The 24,655-nt window shown below is 37.9% G+C and overlaps 2 protein-coding genes across 7 annotated transcripts in view; one reads left to right on the forward strand and one right to left on the reverse strand.

The window, feature by feature from the left end:
- The window catches only part of CRBN (cereblon), a 29,027-nt gene extending 20,612 nt beyond the window's left edge, over positions 1–8,415 (forward strand). For all 4 annotated transcript variants that reach the window (XM_074404890.1, XM_003927133.4, XM_010337868.3 and 1 more), the window contains 3 exons: positions 111–175; positions 990–1,121; positions 2,441–8,415. In XM_074404890.1, coding sequence (XP_074260991.1) covers positions 111–175; positions 990–1,121; positions 2,441–2,621 — 378 coding nt within the window. In that variant the 3' untranslated portion in view covers positions 2,622–8,415. The remainder of the gene's footprint in view (positions 1–110; positions 176–989; positions 1,122–2,440) is intronic.
- Positions 171–24,655, reverse strand: TRNT1 (tRNA nucleotidyl transferase 1). Of its 3 annotated transcripts, none has more exons than XM_003927132.4 (8): positions 24,587–24,655; positions 22,449–22,623; positions 15,161–15,354; positions 12,026–12,164; positions 8,286–8,412; positions 6,694–6,887; positions 5,623–5,876; positions 171–5,419 (listed from the first exon to the last, which is right to left on the reverse strand). In XM_003927132.4, the coding sequence occupies exons 2-8, from the start codon at positions 22,594–22,596 to the stop codon at positions 5,171–5,173; spliced, it is 1,305 nt and encodes a 434-aa protein (XP_003927181.1). In that variant the 5' UTR covers positions 22,597–22,623; positions 24,587–24,655; the 3' UTR covers positions 171–5,170. The 3 variants fall into 3 exon arrangements, with proteins under 3 accessions (XP_003927181.1, XP_039334580.1, XP_074260987.1); XM_039478646.2 differs by lacking the exon at positions 24,587–24,655 and adding an exon at positions 24,036–24,402; XM_074404886.1 differs by lacking the exon at positions 24,587–24,655 and having other exon boundaries at positions 171–4,283; positions 5,138–5,419.

The following is a 24,655-nucleotide window of genomic DNA, read 5'->3' on the forward strand; positions in this document are numbered from 1 at the left end:
GATATTCAGAGACAGCAATATCTTTAGAAGTTTCTTGATCATCTATGTGATTACATGATAAAATGAATGCCAGCTTTTCCCAACAATAATTTTTCTCTCAAATTTTTTAGTGTACTTCCCTTTGCTGTAAACAATGTCAAGAAACAGAAATAACAACCAAAAATGAAATATTCAGGTAAGTTCTTTATTACATTTTTAGTATACTTACCTTGCCAGAATTATAATCAAAACTGTATTTCTGTTTTCCATACACTTTCCTCCAATACTTAAAAGTTACAAACACTTAGCCAATGAAATACAGGGAAGTAGCTCACTTTTGGTAAGACTGTCTTCCAGATTGGGTACTCAGAGCAACAATGCATGTCAGGGATTACCCACAGGTAATGAGCACGGTAAAGTGAAACAACTGAGCAATTCTTTTTTCCCCAATTCTTGTTGACAACCTATATATTAGACTATCTTAGACATATGCATACTAGTTGTGTTCTATTAGGCCCTAATGTAGATACCTCAGAAATTATGTTTCAGTAATCAGTTCTGCCATACAAAGTAGGACATGATTCGGAACACTTACTGATGCAACGGTGTTTGAAAATCATTTTATGACAGATTCATCAGAATTATAAATCAAGAAAGAAAGGAAACTGCTTTCTACTCAATAATCAATTGCCCCAGAATGACCACACAGGACCTTTTCATTGCATTTTCACTTTCAGACTCCTTTAGAAGCATTTGAGTTTTGTATTCTTGACAATGTCTGTCTTGAGAAGGGTTTTAAAATTTCCTTTGAGTGATCACATAAAACATTTAGACTGAACAAAACAGGTCTGCCAGCTGTATCCCCTACCCCGTTTTTGTACTAAGATCCTGCTATTAGGTAAAACTAAAGTATTAAAAACTAAATTTCTTGGTGAACTTCAAGAAAATTCTAACCATTTAATAGGATTAGACTTCTCATTTTGACTTGTCCCCCATGTTGTTTCTTTTAGTTTATCCTTATGTGGGCCGATGGCAGCTTATGTAAATCCTCATGGCTACGTGCATGAGACACTTACTGTGTATAAGGCTTGCAACTTGAATCTGATAGGCCGGCCTTCTACAGAACACAGCTGGTTTCCTGGGTAAGATTATGGTGGTGGTTGCTTTTGTTTTACCTTAATTGGGTAGAAAAACCCGCAATCCTAAGCAGAGTTGCTACAATCTTTGTAATAACAAGTAGACAATGAAATGAATGATTTTATACAAAAATTAGCCAGGTGTGGTGACAGACGCCTATAATCCCAGCTATTCAGGAGGCTGAGCACAAGAATTAATTGAACCCAGGAGGCAGAGGTTGCAGTGAGCCAGGATTGTGCCACTGCACTCCAGCCTGGGTGACAGAGTGAGACAAAATTTGATTTTATTTAAATGTTCTTCATTCCACAAATAGCTAGAAACACCTGTTACACTTTTTTTGTATTTTTATATAGTATCAGTGAATGAAAACTGATTTCTATTAGTGAAGGGAAAGGTTGGCAACTGCAGTTGTCCTCAAATTACAGTTAAATCCAAAACACTCTTTTTCTGTCATGTCATCCTGAAAATCAAGTGTCTTATGACCCAGTAAAACGTTACATCTGGATCATATTCTGTAGTAATGTAAAACTGAAGAATGTTTATCAAGCAATGGTAGACTAAGATGCAGAACACATTTTTTCTTCTAGTTTGCCTTTTTTTTTGTTTCACCTTAATGATTTTGAAGTATGATCCTACCTGTTCGGTTCCCTCAGCTGTAGTAGCTTCAATTTTCAAAGAGGGATGCTAAGTAGGGATTACTTGCTACTCTGGAGTGAGTTAGGACCGTATCACTTGGATTGCCTTTAACTAGCTTATTTGGCACCCTGTGTGATGACTAAAAGTAGAATAAATTTGTTACTGTAAATAGTAGATGTAGCATAGTATACAAATGGACAAAGTAAGAACAGAAATGCCATGGTTTGTATTTCTGGTTGCATTGTCTGACAATCATTCTTATTTTAGAATAGTAGTTTTCAAGTATTTTATGAGACAACAAGTCCTTCCTGTTCCATCCAGTTTGACTCAGATAGAAGTATCTATTTCTGCAGGTGGTTGCTGTTTTCTAACTAACTACAACAAAGGAGAAGCCAGTGCAAGTTAGAATGTGATCCTGGCAACCAGCAAGTTGTGTAAAGATATTCGTAAGATTACTTCTGTGGAGTGGAGGAAAAATGTAAACATAGCTTAAGAGCATAAAACTCATATATATTACAAAATTATATGTAACACACTGATGTATTATCATAGAATGTATCCAAATTAGATAGTACGAGGTTTCAGGGAACTGTATAGATCAAATCTTCACTTAGAATTTGTCTCTAAGATAGGATTGGAGTAAAGAAGTGTTTGTTTCCTTAGCTGATACTTTTCCCTAATTTTTTAGGTATGCCTGGACTGTTGCCCAGTGTAAGATCTGTGCAAGCCATATTGGATGGAAGTTTACAGCCACCAAAAAAGACATGTCACCTCAGAAATTTTGGGGCTTAACACGATCTGCGCTGTTGCCTACAATCCCAGACACAGAAGATGAAATAAGTCCAGACAAAGTAATACTTTGCTTGTAAACAGATGTGCTAGAGATAAATTTATCTAACAAATTTGTTATTCTAAAATCAGATCTGCTTTGGAAATTACTGCCTCTGATACGTAACATTACTTGGAGGGTTGCAGTTCTCAAGTTAAAACTGTATCTGAAACTTAAAGTAGTATACTTTTGGAAAGGATAAACGGCAGTCTAGAATACAAATTTAGTTTCAGAAATATCTACATGGGTAGCTTGGTGCCATTATCCTGTGGAATCTGATGTGTCTGTAGCATGTCATTGATGCGACATAAAGACATCTTTGGAAATGATGAGATGACTTTCTGTGTAGAATATCATAAATTCCTACATGAAACCAATGTGAAACTAATCAATCAGTTGATCCTGATGGATGGGACAGCGTTATCTGTACCAATGCTCTGATAACTGCATGTTCCTTTTTCAAAAGAGGCAAGGCAATGGATATTATTCTAAAAGGGCTTTGTTCAATACTGATTTGTAAAATCTAATTTTAACTCTAATTTAAAAATATTAGAGTATATAGTTTTGAGCTCACAAATAGTTGTCATTTCCCTCATGTGCCTGTTAGTCTTTTCTGTGTATTTGCTCAGTATTTGAACTATAAGCCCATTTATTCTGTTCCATACAAGAGCAATTTTTCAAAAATTAATTTGAACTAAAACTACCATACGGAAGAGATGCCAAAACATGTCCCCTTCACACAGGCTAGACGTGATACTGTATTTTGTTCAATGTTGGTAAGTTGGAGAAAATCTAAGTAAACCTTAAGCGTGAAACTAAACATGTTCTTTGTTTAAATCATGTAAAGTCCTCAAAAGACTGCTTTGCCATGGACCTCTTTGCTTATACATAAAGGGTTTAGTGGGTCCTTTCACATTTATGTAACAACTTTAGTTTTAAAGTAGCAAAGGACTATCAATAAAACCCATTAGGTTAAATGTACGAACTATGGTAATAGTATGAGGCCAAAATTGGTTTTGCCCAAACATGCGTTGAGTGGAATCAGTTGAGTATCAAATTGCATATTTATTTACATAAATAGAGTAGATGAAAAGCAATTCAACAATGCTGCTGTTCAGGATATGCCCCTGCCTTATTTTTTCTAAGCTCTACTTAACTAACTTTTAATAGTTTTCTACTTTTAATAGTTTTGGGTTTATATGACTTTACTGGTTGTTCATATAGTTCTTACACTGCACTAAAACTTGAGCTAAGAGGATCCCAGGAAGTTCTTTTCAGTAGCATAGTACATCTCTATAGGATGAAATCTAAACCAGTTAGAATGAGTTACCTTTTCCCCTGAAAAGGTGTACTTTCAATGTCCCATACTGTTTACTAGCAAATAAAATTTTCTGATATGTAAAAACAAGCATATAATGACAAAACGAGACCTCCAATATAGCCAAATTTGCATACTTTCTATATAGAAATAGTATGTATTCCATGGTGTTGGGTCTAAATCTGTATTTTGGCAGTACTTAAATATTCCAAAGTATTTTATAATGCATTAACTACTGACCTGTGCGCAGGAATTTCTGAGGCTCCCTTTCTTGCATCATAGCCCCTGTTAAACTTCCTCTTAGAAATATTACACTCTACAAAATTGTTTTATCAAGGTCCAATATTACTATTTGCTCAGAGAGTACAAAGATGTCTTGACTGGCTACACAGGAAGGAAAATGAATTATGAAATGTCAGTATAGCAGCTGAAATAAACAATAGTTTGCATTATAAATATATTTACCATATTTACCAAATGAAAGCATTTAGGACACAAATCTTGTAAATATATAATAATGTAAGCTGTATCCATTTAAATTAGAAAAATAAGTTAACATTTAGTTTGTTAACTTTTAAAGAGAGGCATATTAACCACTGTATATGGCACCAGATATATATTGTCAGATACCACATAAACACATAATAACAACATTTTACTAAACTAATAGGCTCAAGAGTAACCCTCAAGTTAATCGCTTTACTTTCCCAGGCTCTGCATGCATAAAGAAATCATTGTGACAGAAAAATATCAACTGCATACTAAAACATAGCCTGCTGGAACAAATCCTGTATGTATGAATGCCAGCAACTAGGGACACATTTAGTATTCGTATTTTATGCAAACTTGTCAATTATTTCCTTTTTAAGCACAAGTTTATTTTGGAATTCATATAAGAACTGACACACTGTAGATAGTCACTGTACAAGGTAACGCAGTTATTTCAATTGCAAACATTAATAAACATTTTTTTCTTCAATAGTTACCATCTTCTAAGATTAATCTTAGTACCACCCTATGCAAAACCAACATTTTTTTAAAAGCCTGAACAGGTTAAAATAATAGCCAACTATGCCTTTCTCACTTGAAACTATTCCAAATCAGATCAAGAAAGATGGATCTTAGTTTAGTTCTTGAAACAGAAGTCACAAAATAAGACCCTCGTTCTAAAGAGGTCCTCTAAACTGGCATAGTTTCTAAAACCTCATCCAGAGTGAGGAGAGAAAAATGAGTCCTACCAAAAACGCTCTGCTTTTCTGTAGCCATCAGTTTTAGGTCTTCTTTATGTAACTCAGAAGTTCATCTTTTTCCATTTGGTAACCACTTTTTTTCCACTGTTCTCGCAACTGTTGTAATAGAGCCCCAATTTCTTTTCCTGAAGAAATGCCAACTTTTCTGATGTCATGGCCACTTACAGGAAATGGAGGAATGGACCACTGCTGCATTTCCTTGAGGAGACAGTGTTCTCCTTGGTACTTCAGTAGTTCACATACACGAGTAGTTGCATCAGGTTCCCTAGACTACATGTCAAAATCAAACATGAAATAGTTTCATCACACATGAAAACACACACTTAGGATCTTAACGTAAAATTTAAATACTACTCAACATAAATTTTTTCATTTAAAATTCACAGAATTGTAGACCTTAGTTTCAAACATATAAATTCTAAATTAGTGAAGATACTTTATTATATTTCTGACCAAGCCTAGTATATACTTACATCTATAATGCAGTCTTGATAGGGTTTTAATGGCTCCGAAGTATCTGCTGCTTTAATTAAATCTTTCCTATTTTTAACTATAAACAAGCCAAGGTTTTTCTCTTCTTTTGCGATCTTCAACCTCAAATCCAATTTTGTGACATCATCTTGTACTTTGAATAATGAAGCCAAAAGAGTCATTGGTTTTGGTGAAAAACCTTCAACATTTTTACTGACTTTGTCAAATTCTTCTAAACTTGCATTAGCAGGTAAACCTGTAGGGACAAAAGCATTTTTCCCGTTTTTAGTGAGGTAAAAAACCACTCATATCCTAAAGCTGACCACTGTTTTGGTATACGGAAATGCCTTGTCACTAGGATAGGATACATTATATAGGTTCAGTCTGATGTTCCAACTTATAGGCAAACCACTAATACATTATCGCTATTCTCTCCCGTCACCCTCAAAACCTCTAAAATGTTCTTGTTTCCAACAACCTACATCAAGAGGTCCAGAGGTAGTGATATCAGACTCACAAGGCATACTCTTTGCAGTCACAAATTCCCGACTTCCCATTGATACAACATCCACCTTCCATTCAATGTTATTGAAATTTGAAATAATATAGCAAGTTTTCAGAAGTGTGAGAAACCATGTAATCCCACTGTTCTTTGTGAAAATGAATTACAACATTTACTGAAAAACTTCTATGTACAAGTCATTCTTCTAAAAGATCTTCACATATATTAACTCACTGAATCCTTTTAGCTTTTCTGTTAGATAGATGCTATATTATTTTTAAACCCCATTTTTAAGTTAGAAACTAAGCCAGGTTGCAAAGATTAGATAAGGGGCTGAGCTTCCTTCAAATCAGATCTGACTCAAGACTACAAGCACCGTAGGCTGTCTTTGAGCTGTTCCCTACTCATGACAAAACTTAGACCTATCCCATAACCCAAACTTTGTCTTATTTTAAAATATTCCATTTCTCCAACAAGAATTCTTCAACCAAATGAATCATTTTTTCCTTACGAAATCTGAAACCAGGTATTTCACTGCCAAAAATTCAAACACTTTAAAACTTGCTCTCACCTATATGAGGAGCCACATCAAGATCATAGATAAGGTGAATCAAATGATTTACATGGTTACCAACAAGAATTTTTTTCAGTTCCACCCAAATCCTCTCTCCTGAGATTCCAGCCAAGCCTGTGGCGTTTTCTGCAATTGCTTCCAAAGTTTCAGGATCATGGTCACCAGGTTTGTCTACAATTCTCCCATAAAACCTAGAAGACAAAATCTTCACAGGGTATTACCTCTATACTGGCATGTCACAAGAAAAATCTGTTTTTCATTTTTATTTGGTACTATCCCATATATGTACTTAATGAAAACAACATAGAATTCGTTAGGTATAGAAGGGACCTTAGAAAGCAACTAGTCATTTCTCCACCTCCTTTTTTTCTTCCAGATAAGAAAACCCAAGATTGAATAAAATATAAGCAGCCTTCTTAAGGTCAAGAAGAACTAGAACCTTAGGGTCTCAACCTCACTTCCAAATCACTGACTCAGACACTCGGAATAGTCATCAAACGCAATTACTGAATTGGCACTTAGAGATGAATACAGCATTCTTGTAAAGGCAGCAAATTAAAACCAGACTGCAGTGCCTTAACAGTCTTAATTCCTCAAAGCCTGCCTGTCTGCACATTAATACTTTCAATGAAAATCTTCAAATATGACTAATCTAGTTGTACACCCTAGAGTATATTTCATGGAATCTTAGAACTGGAAGCCCTAAAGTACATGTGTTTTACCACTCATACGCCTAAAATTCTAATGAAAAATACCCTCTATTCATCAGTGGTCCTAAGTAATGCTAACTTTGGATTAGTGACCCAAATACAGCTAAGTCTTAATCTAAGTTCTATTATTTTAACAGAAGCTGCAAATATCCAAGTTTACAGAAACTACATTTATTGATAAAATATGTGTGATCTGTTAATAGAATATTCTGAGAGCAATCCCAATCAAGTGAAAAATGAGTATTACTGGACACAAACTAGCCAATTCAGTTTTTTAAAGAGGTTAGTGTGTGGCATGTAAAAATCACTGCTACCCACAAAACTCTTCATGCATTTCGTATTTACCAGGTTTATCCAAATTTTGAGTATATCTATACTTTGATTTTTTACTGACCATGTAACAGGTATTTCTTTTCACCAAAATCATTTTGTTGTGAAGCATCTGAGATTTTCACGACCAACTAAGACCATAAGCTATATGAAGGCAAACACTTTCATTCATTCATTACCATGTTTAATGCACCTAGCACAGGAATTGACCTGTGGTAAGCGTTTGAACACCTGTGTAATTAATATCACTGGAGGAAATATCATTAATCACAAAGAAAAATGGGCATTTTAAAAAATGATATAAATCAGAATTATAGGAAAGATCACGTAAAATGGAGTAAGTGTATGTCCGTTCTGGGAATGAAAATAGAGTATGATGTATCTAAGTAATTTTCACTCGTAAGTCATTGGTTGCTAGGTCTCCACTAGAGACAGACATTTGGGATGTCACCATTTTGTACAATGACCTGCTGTGTGTTTCATGTGACCAGTGTTAATGCTCTGGTGATGATATTAAAACTATCATTTTTTATTTTTAAAAATTCTTACCTGAAGTATCTTAAAATTCTAAGATAATCCTCTTGTATTCTCTGTTTAGCTTGTCCAACAAATCTAACTTTCTTATTTTTTAAATCTTCATAACCATTAAAGTAGTCAAATAAAGTGCCATCAAAACCTATTCATTAAAAAAGAGAAACATTACTGTTGGCGAGTAAGAATTTGAAAACACAAGAAGATCAGCTAAAAACTATCACAAACAGTAAGAATTCAGCAAGGTGAAGAGTTATTAAAACATGTAAGTATTCATATATACCAACTAGCAAATGGAAGACAATAAAAGATTGTCTTTTAGTCTGTTCAACTGCATTTACAATTACAACTGAAAAGATAATCCAAGAATAAACTAAAACAGAAATATGCAAAACTTACATGAGGTGTAGTGGGGCCAACAAGACACCATACAAGCTGATTTTCACAACATGAGAAAATAGCCAAAATAAAATGGAAAAAATATATAACAGGATTAACAGAAAAAAAAAGAGAAAATTATTTTGTAATCTTGGAATGGGGAAGATCTTTCAAACTCTACTTAGCAAGAAAACAGAAAACAAAACAACAGGATTTTCAAATAAATAACTGAATGACAAAAAAAAAACCAAGTATGCCTATATGGCAGAAACCACTGTCACACAAAATCCTAAGATAAGTGACATCTGGGGAAAAATATATCTAAGTCAATATTAAAAAATCAAATGGCTAATTTCCATAATATAAAGCTCTGATAAATAAAAAGGCCACATAAATAGAAAAACAGGCTACATATAAAGGAAATACAGAAATCTCTTTAATAATGAAGATTTTCATCCTTAGTCATAAATCCTTTTTTTTTCCCCCCCCTTTGAGTTAGAAGCTCACTTTGTCACCCTGGTTGAAGTGCAGTGGTGCAATCTCTGCTCACTGCACCTTCCACCTCCCAGGTTCAGATGATACTCCTGCCTCAGCTTCCCAAGTAGCTGAGATTACAGGCACCCGCCACTACACCTGGCAAATTTTTGTATTTTTAGTAGAGACAGGTTTTTGGCATGTTGGCCAGGCTTATCTCAAAAAGTGATAGGACCACCTCAGCGTCTCAAAGAACTGGGATTACAGGCATGAGCCACCAAGCCTGGCCAGTGAATACAAATTTTTAAGATAGCATTTTTCAGATTGGCAATGATCCAAACATTTGATAACGGTGTTAGCAAGGGTGTGGTAAAACAGGCAGTCCTGTTCATTATAGATCAGGAAACTTCACTTCAGAGCCTTTAAAACTTCGTGAATTTTGAACCATGTTCATCTATTAGCCATTCACAAAAATGGTAACAAGCAAATGTTCTCTCATATATTAAACTAAAAAAGAAAAAGTGACATAAAACCTTAAGTATTAATTAGCAGAGTGACCACTTCAAACTGTTTGCCTGAGACTCCTAGTTTTAAAGTTGAAAATCACACATCCAAGGAAGTCTTTCAAGCTCAGCAAACTTAAGACAGTTGGTTACCATGGAGACGTTAAAAAAAAAAAAGCAATTTAAAGCTAAAACACAGATACCATTTAGCTAACCAAATGGGGAGGTCAGTGACCCCATGAGACACTTTACTCAGTAGCATCACAGTAGTTTTTGACAACTACTTATCAAAAACACCTCTTGTCAATTTAGTTCTGTTTGAACTTGAATGCTCTTTATCTCCAAAGCAACAATATATTGGTAAGTTCACACTTAATGCTTAACTCTTCCCAAGCTGTTAATAGTTTTATATGCATAGTGACTTTTAAAAGGGAACCATCTTGATGTATATGGCCAATTTTGAAGGCTTCAGATTCAAAAAGACATAAAAGGAAATGAAGATCAAAAGGAAATAAGTAACAGACACAAATATGATCACAAAGTAGCAAATAATATAGTATATCCATCTCTGTTATTTCTCCCAGTGAAGAGACTTGTAACTCTCCATGGGAAACCTAAAGCAAAATCAAAATTTGGAGGAAAAAATCGTAGGAATATGACCAAAGCAAAAATGAGGGTTTGGGAAGCTAAGTAACCAACCATAAATGCCGGAACTATTAATGCTTGATCCAGTAATGCTTGGACAAAGCCAGGATAGAAAATTGCACAAAGCTTAGTAAGCATCATATTGGTGTTCATTTTGTTTTGCTCTGAATATCATCCTTTTAAAATACAGTAAATAAAAATATACAGTTGTGTTGCAGGCAATAATGTGGTGGTTAAGAATGTGACCTCTGGAGTCAGGCTGCCTGAGTTGGAATTCTAATCCTATCATTTACAAGCTGTGCAACTATGGGCAAGTTACCATTGGTTAAACAGAAGTATCTGCTTCATAGGGTTGTCAGGAGATTAAGATTAAATAAGGTGCTTAGAACAGCGCCTGGCACGTTATAAGGGTTAAGAAAATGGTATTATCAATAAGAATAGCTTTTATTTTATAAACGATGACACTGAAAAAGAATATTAAGTTTCTCTCTTTCAGTTAAGTATGCTTATGAGAAGCTAGTTAGACAATATTCTCTTTATTGCACTATTTGGAGCAGTTTCCTCCATGAGTAATATGAGAAGAAACAGATACCAGGAGCTCTGACTATGTAACTGAGAGACAGTGCACTAGTTGCGCTCCCTATGGTCATATATTGGCTTTGGAAACAAGCCAACATCATGGTTCTCTGTAACTTAAACTAAGTTACTTAATATCTCCGAGTCTCAAGTTATCTATTCTATCAAGTGGGCTTCTTACTTTAGTTTTTCTGACAGTTCAATGAAATAAAAAGTATTATCAGATACCTAAGGTTGTAACTAGAACCCAGTAGGTACCCTAGAAATTTTATTTGTCATTGCTGTAATCAGCAAGAGATGCCACTTTAGCTTATAAACTTCTTGGCCATCCATGCATGCAGTAAATCCTATTACTTTACCTTTTTACCACACTGTTGCTACGAACCAGACTATGAATAGTGGATGTTTCATCCTTTCTTTTTTAATCCAAAATCTTAAACATTAAAGGGCTTGTCTTAACTTTAAAGTACAACATATCAGTAATGTAACAAAACACTCACATAATTCATAACCACCCCATATAATTCTCAGTGCTTTCATTAAACAAAAAAGATAAGCTGAAATAAATAGGTTTCCTCTTACATGCCAACTCTGACTGATTATTGATGATTCCTAGAATACAATGCTAAAAAAGAATCTGAGGTTGTGTGTAGGCAGAGCAGTAAAAAAGGTGGTGAAGACATTCACCATTGTGTGTCCAGGCAGCAGAAGAGAGGAAAGAATGAATACACATTCATGAAAGATAGTGCAGAGGAAAAAGAATGATGCTGGGTATGGGTGTATGTGAAGTGTGTACATGCAGGCATGTGTGCATTTTTCTTCCCTGAAATGTTCATGTTTAGATGCAGTAAAGAAGTTAGCATTCACTGAATGTGTACATGTGTCGGGCAGTGTTCTAAGCATTTATAATTATTAACTCTCTTAACCCTCACAAGAGCTGTACAAAGAAAGTCAATATTAATTAACATTTTCGTTTTATGGCTAGCGAGTGATGGAGTCAGAATTTGACCCTAGGGATTTTGGCTCCAGAGTCTATTCTTTTCAGCGATCTGCTACACCATCTCTTAGAAGAAATTAATGCAGCTTCTCAAGTTGAAGAACATTTCCAGAATGTAGGTTTTACTTGAAAAGAAGGCATTTTGATAAACCCATTTAAAACATGGTTGTATCTACAAATATTACCTAAAAACATAGAATTTATAGTGAGATCTCTGCGTTCAGCATCTTTCTGCCAATCAGTTGTAAATTCTACCTCAGCATGTCTTCCATCAGTGGTGACATCAATCCGTAGTGTAGTAATCTCAAAATTTTCTTCATGAAGCTGCAATTAAATACATGGGGTTTTTTTTGTTGTTTAGTTTTTCATACTAGTGAATTGAAAAAAAATAAGTTTTTGTCTTTATAAAGGGATGATACCATAAGCCGTGACAGTTAGTCCTTTTAACATCAACTATCATACCAAACATTGAAACAAAAATAGCCACATTATTCAAAACCAGATCCAAAAAATGATTTTTTTTAAATACCCATCATTATTAAAAAATAGAAGTTTAATACACAAACATGTCAGCTCTGCCAGGTGGTATGTAGAAACTCTCAAAACTGTTCTTCAATTTAAAATCAAACTATTATCTGAAGTATTTTTAATAGCTCCAGTTTGCAAAGAGGCGAATGTTGCTTTATGGAATATATGTCATTGAGCCAAAGACTGATAAAGGAGGAAGTACAGCTAACAGATCCTGCAAGTCCCCTACTGGTAATCTCCAATAAAACTAAAAAAAGGCCAGGATGGTGGCTTACGCCTGTATTCCCACAATTTTGGGAGGCCAAGGCAGGCAGATCACTTGAGCTCAAGAGTTCAAGACCAGTCTGGGTAAAATGGTAAAATCCTGTCTCTCCCAAAAATACAAAAAAAAAAAAAAAAGCAAGGTGTTGTGGTACACTCTGTGGTCCTAGCTACCCAGGAGACTGAGGTGGGAGGATCGCTTGAGCCCACAAGGCAGAGGCTGCAGTGAAATGAGATCACACTGTGCACTCCAGCCTGGGCAAAAGAGTGAGACCCTGTATCAAAAGAGAAAGAAATTAAAATAAAGAGTTACCTCTATCATAGGAAGACAGACTACCTCCAGCTGGGGAAGCTGAGTAATTTCATGATAGGGTGGTATCTGTGCCAAGCCTTGAAGAAGCAGCAGGGTCTGTACACGCAGGTGTGATAAGAAAATTTCAAATGCAGAGAAAAGACCACAGGCACCATGGAGAAAGAGGAATATATGTAAAAGAGAAAGTATACCTGACAGCATATTAGCATTTAGGAGTAGAGAGTATAGTGTTTGATATGCCAAGCAGAAGTTAGGAATTTGGTAAGTGACAGCCATTAATGATCACCAGCAGTCTTTTCTAGGATTTCTCTCAATTTCATAGATACTCTTCTCTAGATACAAGCTAATCTATCTCTCACTATGGAATTCCAGAACTCAAGAATTTAAGGCACAGGTATCTCTTGAGGCAAAGAATAAAATAAGGTTTGAAATAGGAAAACTAATTGAAACTCATCATAAGAAATAATCAGACCCACCTAGAATGACTCCCTTAGAGACAGAAAACCAGGGATTGACTCTCTTGAAAGGCTGAACCAAAAGTAATCAGAACTTGTTGCACCAGGCACAGATGTTCATGGAAATGAAGCATCAAGATGAAAACAAGATCAATGAAACTTAACATCATCCTCATGCCTCCTTCCGTGGCATAATCCTGGAGTGTTCTCTGATTTCTCCTAATGAAAACTCCTACTGAGACTTACATTGGGAGTCCCAATTGGCTGACACGTCCCATGCAAAATTATAAAAAAGTCCTCAATTATAGAGCATCACCCAAATAAAATATAAAGGCAAAGCCAAAGAATACCCACATTTAAGGAAAGCCAACATGAAAGAAAAAGCTCAGAGGAAACAAAGCCATTGTCAAAATAACTACATTAGATATCCTAAGAGAAATAAAATATCTTGCATCTTAAACATGAACAGGAAAGAAATATACTAAGAAAGACCTCTTGAAATTCTACAAGACCACAGAAGTTGTCAATATCATACAATGATTGGGAGATGAAGTTAAGGCACTCTCATAGAAAGTGAAAGACAAGAGAATATATTTTTAAAAAGGCAAAAGATAAAACTAGAAGGCCAATCCCAACAGTCCTGCATCCAAATAATAGGAGTTTCCAAAGGAGAAAATATTTAACAAAAGGGATGAAATTTTGAAAGAAACATAAGAAGGCATTAAGTGCCTTGCATGGCAAGTGAAAAACCCAAAACAAGTTATATCGTCTTGAAATTAAAAACATTAGGCATAAAAAGATCAGAAAGACTTCCAAAAGGAAATAATGATAATCAGGTTTTAAACAAAAAATCTAAATGGAACTAGACTTAGTGGCAGTACTTGAAGCTAGAAAACAATGCCTTTAAATTCTGCATAAAAATATTCCCAGCCTAGAATTCTATAACCAAAACTATCAAACCAGTGTGGAGGTAAAATAAAAATATTTTCACATGTGTAGAGCTTCCTCAGGATTTGGATTATTAAAATGACGGCTTAAACCAAGAAAGAACAGCACATGGGACCCAGGAAACAGGAGGTCTAAATAAAAAGAGAGGCCAAGGAAATCCCTAAAAGTATATATTGGAGCAGGAAGACAGCACCAGGTAAGATGTCTCCCGAAAACCCAACTGAAACTTGATGTGATATGTTTTAAATCTTTTGAGAGGAACTCTACAGCTCTGGCACAGAGCGCAGGAATAAATTAGTGGTACATGGAAAGCTATGTGAAAGAAAAATGCTATTAACTGCAGGAAAATTAAAAACATGCCAAAAGAAGAAAAGTAATCATAATTTACTTCACAATCTGGCTGTAAACAATACAGAGTCATAAATGTAAACCCTGAATATTGACTTAACCAAAAATTATTATATAAATATACTAGGAAGATGGGAGAAGGAGAATTGTACGTGCCTGTTGTTGAGAAGGGTGTGGTAAGAAAGCTAAATCATCTTCCCTCATGGGAAGTCAATACATAACACATCTTAAAACTGGGATAGTAAAAGTAAATACTGTAGCATACAAAGGTCTTTTTAGAAATAGAGAGGTAACATAAAAATTAAACACAGCTGCAAGAACAGAGGACTACAGGTTTTAAGACGGGTAGAGGAGACTAATGTTTTTTTATTAGAGTTTTTGTTATCTGCTTTTAACTAGAAAAAATCATTAAATTTTAAAAAATTACCAAAAAAGCAATGTAATTAACTGTCAAACTTTTCACTCACCCTGGCAGTAATTGTTCCGTGCTTTTCTCCTCTGTTGTTAATCATCCGAATCCCAGCCGACTGAAACATCTCCTTCATTTGAATAGGGGTAGCAGTGGTGGCAAAATCGACATCCTGAGGCTTTACTCCATTTAATAAATCCCTCACTGCTCCTCCTGCTATTCTTAATTCATGATTCTCTTTGACAAATAATTCTGAAATGAGAGAAAAAAGATCTTTATTTCAATGTTTCTTTTAAGAACCACAAAAGTACAAGGCTTTTCCATCTAGTTGGAACAGCGGAGATTCAATTAACTGAGGTTTTTCATATGAAAAATGAGAACAAGGCCCAAAGAAGTAAAAAGACTTGCTTACAGGAGAATGTCTCTGAGGACCACGGGAAACAAGGAACTTAGAGTTTTTCTTTGCTTATTCAGAAGATAATTCAGAATTCCAAGATGCCTCAAAGTGATCAATATAAATGTGAACTACTACTAAAGCCTAAAGCAGGCCAGGTGCAGTGGCTCACAATACTTTGGGAGGCTGAGGCGAAAGGACCACTTGAGCCCAGGAGTTCAAGACCAACCTGAACAAACAGCAAGACCCTGTCTCTACAAAAAAGAAGAGCCAGGTTCAGTGGTGCACACTAGTAGCAGCAGTCCCAGCTACTCGGGAGGCCGAGGTGGGAGAATGGCTTGAGCCCAGGAGTTCAACACTGCAGAAAGCTAAGATCGTGCCACTATACTCCCGCCTGAGTGACAGAGGAAGACATTCTCTTAAAAAAAAAAAAAAAAAAAAAGTAAATCAAACAATTCTGCTTCCCCCGCCCCCGGCCCACCCCAGTTATATGCATATTTTGAAATGGTAACATGTTCTTGTACTTCTCTGTACACAGATAGATGTTGAGGCAGAATATTCATGCATCAAACTATGGAACTATCAGACATTAGTCTATCATACCACTTATGATAAATGTTTATAGCTAAGAATCCTTCAAGAAATGATTCTAAAATCAACTCCTATCTGTGCCCTAGGCAGAACCATTTGAACACTGGAATGAATGACTATAAGCAACTACATAGCTGACTCCTCTATGTGTAAAGCATAAGAAAAGTCCACTATGAGTATATCCATATGCCCAAAGGACACAATACGCAACCTAGTGAGAATGACATCCAGGAGCTGGCCTCCCACAAAACTAGACCCTGTGGTTCTGTGGAACAGAAACAATTTCACAGAAAATCAGTATCAGACAAGCCCATTCTGTGACCATGATGGATCATCAAGACAACTCTGTAATCACCTAAACATACACAATATATGAACACTGTCCATGATACACCCTACAATAGTTGATAAGAGTGATTCTGTCTTACCAATTAGTTTTAGTCTCACACTGTACTCAACTTCTAGGAAAGCATTATTAAGACACCCAATCACAGAAATACTTCTGCTTCCTGACAGCATCTAACCCACTGCAAAGCTCTACTACCTTAAACCCTCTCCAAAACGACCCAATACAAGCCCAACTATAAGAAATCCTTTCTACAGTCCTCTTACTGAGTATACATAGGCTACTCCTCACTCAGCGTGTTGCTCCTCACTGGATCCAGGGTCAGCATGCTGCTCCTCACTCAGCATGTTGCTCCTCACTGCCAGGACCAACAACCCAACTTGTGTCCCTGTTGGCCTTTGACTAGAGGACAGTGACATGAGCATTCAGCTAAATTCATCATACATCAGAATTCTGGCACCCCAATCACAACTAAAAACATAATCCTCCAACCCTACCTCAACGTCTCTGTCCTGCCCACACTCCTCTTCTAGCTACTCTTCCCAAATCTTTCAGTCTCACTCTCTGTAGACTCCTTAAAATGCTTAAAAATAACAAATGCTCCCTCCCTCTACCCTCTGACCTTAATTAAGGATATCCTTTCCATAAGCTCTCCCCAAGGCGAAGTGTTCATATTCCCTTAATGCCACATTTTCCATCAAGGCTCACTTCCAGGACCACATCACCTCGTTCAGCCTCCGCCATCCAGACTTAGAGATCTAAAACACCAGTTTAATTATGCTATGCATTAACTGCTCCTAACAACTACTCACAACACAGTACCCAAACTCCTCAGTGCTATATCCAAAGGCTTCCATAACGTATTTGTCTCATCTCTTGCTAAACCTTGCATCACACTCTGCACTAAACTGTCCCTGTAGCTTTCCTCCACAATTATGCTTCTGTGAGTAACTTTAGTGAAACACCTCCCTAACTTACTCATCTAGTTCAGTGGCTGGCTGTGACACTTCTTGGCCCATAACCCACACTAAGACATTCACTAGCAGTCACTGAAATTTGTATGTCTACCATGCAATCTGTCTCTTTTTTTAAAATACTGGTCATGACCACTAAATTGACTTTATGGCCCACTAAGGGGTAACTACCCCTTAGTCTCTCATCACTTTTTTTTAAATATTGGTCATGGCCACTAAATTAACTTTATGGCCCACTAAGGGGTAACTACCCAGTTGGAAAACACCGATCTAGCTCACTCTTACTTATCTGCTGTGATTCACTTTAAGAAGCCTCTCCTGAAGGTGAGGTTAAGTGAATTTCTTCTAAGCTACTAGTATAGCATATCTTTATACATAACAATTATATTAAAATTACCTGTTTTATGTCTTTGTCTCCCCACTTGTCAAGGGGAGACTATCTTATTCATCATTATACCAATTTGGCTCATAATTAAACCGAACTGTGATATTCTAGCTATTAAAAAAAAAAAAAAAGGAATGACTAGACTGGAAAGTATTGGGGTTTTTTTTAAGTTTTCTTCCTTCAGATTAAAACAGTATCAAGTAGCTGTTCTGAAATTCAAGCAAATAAAGGGCAAGTTTCATGTTCATTTGAACCTACTTTAAATAGGATGAAGAAGGTCAAGGCTGAATCTATATAGATAACTACTGTTTTAAGATTCTACTGCTGGCTTTACTAAAATAAAATGCTAAGTTCAAAGTTACTTGGTAACTTAGTTGCATTAAAAAGAGATCCAGAACTCCAAGTAATATATTCACCATTTTGATTAGCCTTATTAAACCACTCTGAAAAACTTACCATTCAGGATTTTTAAAATAACATTTAATACAACTGAGAAAGACATATCAAGGCATATTTATCTGTCTATATGAAAGAGTAGTCATAAAAATTATAAGAAAAGCAAAATTTCACATTGGCCCAAAACAGCAGGTACTATGAAGCTTAAAGATTTCTTTATTCCTGTTACTGATATCTTCAGCCTTACAGAAATAGGAATGCAGTCAACATTTCAAAAGACTATGCAAGATACATTCATTGAAATAATTCAGTGAAAATAACACCTAAGGCAACTAAATTTAACTGTAAACTCAAGCCTAAAAGTCAAGAAATGCAGAATCTCTTCATTCCCAAACTGTTTATCTGCTCCAAATGCCACATCTGATAGTAAGCAATTGTTACTCTTCTCAGCAGTTCGAAAGACCATATATTGATGTGTCAGAAATCTTTTATAATTGTCACCTCTTTTTAATGTTAACTTTAAATTTTCATGAACTTGTTCCCTTTACAACTCTGAATTTTGACGACTGGATGCTAGGGTGGGGTAGGGGGCAGTGAGTGGGAGCTATGAGTGGGAAGTCATGGCATGACCATTACCACAGGAAAACAGACCATCTGTTTTAAGAGCTCCGGACTTCAAGAGAGTGATCAGTTGTTTCTATTACGCTAAACTTTAATATGATGGATTTCTGACATAACACTGACTGGCTATCATGCGTTATGGACAACAGCCAAGGGACCAAAGAAGTCCTTGCTCATCTACTAGTGCTATTAATTCAAGCAAAAATCATCTACATTGGGAACTTTAACTTTAGCCTCATCTCTAGGACAAAAAAATTATTATTTTTTGAGAGAGGATCTCACTCTGTCATCCAGGCTGGAGTACAGTGACAACATCACAGCTCACTGTGCAGTCTTGACCCCGACTCCAAGGAACCCCCTGCGTCAGCTTCCTCAGTAGCTGGGACTACAGGTGTGCATCACCATAACTGGCTAAATTGCTTATTATTATTATTATTATTATTATTTGTAGAGATGGGATCTCACTATCTTGGTCAGGCTGGTCTTTAACTCCTGGCCTCAAGCAATTTTCCCCCTTGGCCTCCCAAAGTCCTGGAATTTTAGGCACGAGCTACCACAGCTAGCTGAGAAATAATCGTATATGCCACTAGTATATGACTGTACGAAAGCAAAAAGATAAATAAAATAACCTGGCAAATTATAAAACCCTTATGATATGACAATACATTATTCTAGTCTCTCATATTCTTGCAAACTGAAAATAAATTTTACACATGGCAAAGCAGCTATTAAGATTTGAGAATTGCTACAGTAAGATTTAAACTCCAAGTATCACTATACAGCAGCCATCACAAAGGCTGTGTGTTTTTGTACATTTTGTTTTTATTCAGAACATTACATTTTAACACAGCACCCAAGTGTCTGACATTCTAACTTGTTGATCATTGCACTAAAACATTCCATTCCTGCCACTTCTCCAGTAGCCTAGAAAAAGTCAACTTTAGAATCTATCCATGTTCTCATTTGCCAGGCCTCGAAGGACAGAACTCTGGAAGCAACACTACTTCTACCTTACCATACCATTTACTCTGTAACTTACTTAGGACCTCATTTCTCAGGGTGGAGAAAATCCAATTATTTCTAATCCAGGATTAAAAAGTTAAACACAATTGTTAAAATGATGTTCAAGAAATTATAGTAATCAACATCTACAATCGTATTTCCAAAAAATGCTTTTCTTTTCTTTCTTCTAAGAGGCCTCTTGCAACTGAAGTTGAAAAAGTTGGGGTGGTGAATGGCATACACAGAAAGAAAAAACCTAACTCAATTTAAGATCAGAGCTTCTAAATCTGCACTATTCAAACAGCAGCCACTTGTGCTTACTGAGCACTTCAAGTGTGGTAAGTCTGAATTCAAATGTGCTGTACGTGTTAAATGCACAGATTTCAAAGACTTCCAAATATGAAATATCTCATTAACCATTTTTTTTTTTAAAGACACAGTCTGTGTCTCCCAGGCTGGAATGCAGTGGCACAATCTCAGCTCACTGCAATCCCCACCTCCCAGGCTCAAGTGATCCTCCCACCTCAGCCTCCCGAGCAGCAGGGACTACAGACACATACCACTATGTCTGCCTATTTTTTTGTATTTTTAGTAGAGATGGGGTTTCACTGTGTTGCCCAGGCTGGTCTTGAACTCCTGGGCTCAAGCAATCCACCCACCTCAGCCACTCAAAATGCTGGAATCACAGGCCTCAGTCACTGCGACCAGCCTCCCAAAGTACTAGGATTAAAGGTGGGAGCCACTGTGCCTGGCCTCATTAACAATTTTTATGCAAAGTTCAAACTGATAGGATCTTAGATATATTGGATTAAATTAGATGTACTAAAAATAATTATTAAAATTTATTTCACCATTTCTTTTTATCTTTTTAATGTGGTTAGTAGAAAAGTTTGTATTACATATGGGCTCATAAATTTCTATTCAACAGTGAGTTTTTAGCAATTTTCACTCTTTCCAATTAAAAAAGAGCGAAGCATCAGCATAACCAAACCTGCATTTAAGCCCTCTACTTGAAGTCTACCTAAAAGAACCTAAAAGAATCAACATGTTCTGGGCCGTTTATCTCTGGCATGTACCTAAAAAGCCATCATCTAATTTCAAAAATGGTAAAGTACCTTTGGGAATAAGCTCATACAAGGTGAGTCATATTAAAGTAATGATTCTTCTACCTTCTGTGCATCAGAATTAAACTGTGGAGTTTTTATTAAAATGGTCATCCCATCCAGAGATTCCAATTCAGCAGGCTGCAGGCAGAACCCCAGCATGTGTATGTTTTAAAAGCTCTCCAGGTGAATCTAATAGACAGCCACGGCTGTTTAGGTCATATTTCTACATATAATACACAGTATATTTATGAAAGTGCTACTAAAATTCCCACAGGCTTTGAAATGCTACCGTGTGGCTGCTTTCGCAACATCAGATAACATTAAGGACCAATACTGATAAAACTGGCAACAGCCAAGAAGCTACTGGAATCACGCACTTAGCTAAAGCCATTTCCTGTGCTCCTTCCAGACAGGTTTTGCAAAGTGCATGATGGAGGTAACTCCTATATCCTTCTTCCTTCAGTTCTCATGGAAAGCATTTATACTTAGAAAGGAAACAGAGCTTAGTGGTTACAAGCTAGACTCTGAAATCAGACCGCACAAGTTCGAAACCCAATTCTCTTGTTATTAGTTACAGAAACATAAGCAAAGCACTTCACATGCCTAAGAATCTTTCCTTTTCCACCTAACAAGTCAAAATATACCTACTCATTAAGTTAGTAGGACCAGTCCTGTAAAGTATGGAAAGTACTTAGCATACAGAAAAGCCAAGCTTTTTATTGCAGTCAACTTCTTGCCTTTTCCAGTGATTTAGCTATATTTGTGGATCACCCATATGCAAGCCTTTCATTTTTCTCTTAATATTTCTTCGCCTTTTTTTTTTGAGACAGGGTCTCACTCTGCTGCCCACGATAGAGTGGCATGATCATAGTTCACTCCAGTCTCAAACTCCAGGGCTCAAGTAATCCTCCCACCTTGGCCTCCCTAAGAGATTACAGGCTGGGTACACCCAGACAAGCCTTCCTTCCAACAATGAAAACATGTCGGCTGGGCATCATGGCTCACACCTGCTAGTAATGCCAGCACTTTGGGAGGCCAAGGATTGAGCCCAGGAGTTACAGACCAGCTTGGGTAACACACTGAGACTCTCTACTTGTTTCGTTTTTTTTTTACATAAAAATAATTAAAACAACAATGAAAATATCCAAATGCTAGCTAAAAAAGTTAACCCTCAGCCAGGCACAGTGGCTCACACTTGTAATCTGAGCACTTTAGGAGGCTGAGGCAGGTGGATCAGGAGATCGAGACCATCCGGGCTAACACAACCTCCTCTCCACTGAAAATACAAACAATTAGCCAGGCATGGTGGCACACACCTGTAGTCCCAGCTACTCGGGAGGCTGAGGGAGGAGAATCACTTGAACCTGGGAGGCAGACAGTGCAGTGAGCCAAGATTGCACTATACTCCAGACTGGGTGACAGAGCTAGACTCCGTCTCAGAAAAAAAAAAAAAAAAAAAAAAAAAAGTTAATCCTCTACTTCTCCATGTATACACGTTTCCAAATCAAGTAAAGGCAGCCTAATCTCTCACCTGTCAGACTCTTCAATCCTTCTGTAAAAAGTGACTGGAATTCTGGAGACTGCAACTTCATTGTAAATAGATACTGCTTCAGAAGGCACAGCCTACTCCACCTGCAGCTCAGTACTGGCTTGTGCCAATGATACAAGCACCTCAGCATCTGGAGAGGCAGTCGCCAACTATACGTCTACAAGGCAAACACAAAGACACACCAATGAAATTTCAAAGTGAAGGAAAATAAAGAGACACGTTGCAACTTTATCAACTCAGAAATTCACCTCTTGTTCAGATGAAAAACTGAAAAAGGTGTCAGTCTGAGGGATCATTAAGACTAGATCTATGTATCTACCTGGTTTTGTTCTCCAGAAATACTTACTGTGGCAGGCCAGGTCTCACTAAGGCAGGCCTCCATCACAACTGTTTCAGTACTGACTGAGTGGCTGAGTACATTAAAAGCTGAAAGAGCCAGTCAGTTCCCTTAAACAAAGGCTGGAAGGTAACAAAAGCCCAACCAAGAGTTTTGCCTAAGCCTTTCCTGAGCCTTGAGGCATGATAACCAAGAAATTCTTTTTTTTTTTGAGGCGGAGTCTGGCTCTGCCACCCAGGCTGGACTACAGTGGCATGATCTCGGCTCACTGCAACCTCCGCCTCCAGGGTTCAAGCTATTCTCCTGCCTCAGCCTCCCCAGTAGTTGGGATTATAGGCGCAGGCCACCACACCTGGCTAATTTTTTCTACTTTTTTGGTAGAGACCGCGTTTCATCATGTTGGCCAGGCTGATCTGTATCTCCTGCCCTCAAGTGATCTGCCCGCCTCAGCCTCCCAAAGTGCTGAGATTACAGGTGTGACCCACCGCCCCTGGCCACAAAGGAACTCTTAACAGGACCAGTTTAGTATTAAACAAGTTCTACTGGGGGTCTGTGGAAACTCTCCAGGCCTCCACAAACAAGTTTACCGGGGGTCTGAAGGAACTCCCCAAACCTTCATGTTTAGCAGGAGAGAAGGTAAGTGTGACCACCCCAGCACCTGAACCCATTTAGATTAAGTAAATTTACTGAGGCTCCAGAGGAAGGTCTTCAGGATTCAGATCTTAGTTACAGATCTAAAGTGAATCACTTAAGTCTCTAGATGAATGCACACTTACACGTAAACATATAGCTTAGAAAGTATATAGGCTCCGGAAAACTTTTTAAATGATCTAGTCTGGTGGTATTTTCCAGGCCTTCTCCCTGTACACAGTTACAGAAATAAACTCCCTTCTTTTCCAGGTTATCTGCATCTAGTTATTGGACGGCGGGAGTAAGTAGCCCGACCCTTGCTTTGGTGGTTCGGTCCAGGAGCACTTCACTCGCAAGCCACATAGTACTGTGATGACACTCTCCCCAGAACAGGGCTTCGGTGTGTGAGGGGTGCGGGGTTCTAGAAACTCGATCCATTAGACCAGCAACACCTGGTCTGCAGAACTTGTCGGTCACAGGTGGGTATCACCCTACTTCCGCACCTGCACTCGAGAATTCCTAACTCTGGGATAGCTCCTAGGAAGTGTAGTTTGATGAATCAATTAGCTTAGCTGCCCCCATTTTCTTCATGCTTGTCCTACCATCTCGCAATCTCCTCGGATCTCCAGCACGCCCCTGCCTTCCCTTCTCCATACCACCCTCGTTCTCCCGGTACGGGGAGGCGACAGCAGCTCTCGAGAAACCCCAGTGCAAACTTCCAGAGAAAAACCATCCCATGCCGCGGAAACGGGACGCAGGTGCGGCGCTTCCCAGCAGGCCAAGCGGGACAGAAAGACCGACTCCGTTTCCTGGCACCTCCGCCTCAACTTGGGAAAACGCGCTGGGAACCCTGGCCCTGAAAAGGCGCGTCCGGCCCCCAAAGCCGGGTGCTGGGGACCAGGCCCAGTGAGAAAGCGCCTGAGGGCCGCCCGCGCCGAGGAGAAAATGCCGAAGGAAACCAGCGAATCCGCGCGTGCGGTCGGCAGAGACGTGACCACCGTGTCAAGGTTCTTTCGCCCAGTGCTGAGGGCCTCTCGCCACGTCCCGCTCCCGCCTTCCTCGCGGACCCGAGGCACGGCACACCCGGCCGGCAGCGGGAGAGGATGCTTGGTGCGACCGACGCTGCCCTCCCGAGCGCTACACGCCTGCTTACCCGCCCAGTTGTTGCCGCCGCCGCCGCCGCCGCCGCCACGCACACTTCCGGGACGGTGAACGCGGTGAC

Source organism: Saimiri boliviensis, chromosome 8, assembly GCF_048565385.1.
Source record: "Saimiri boliviensis isolate mSaiBol1 chromosome 8, mSaiBol1.pri, whole genome shotgun sequence".
NCBI classification, from domain to species: Eukaryota; Metazoa; Chordata; class Mammalia; order Primates; family Cebidae; genus Saimiri; species Saimiri boliviensis.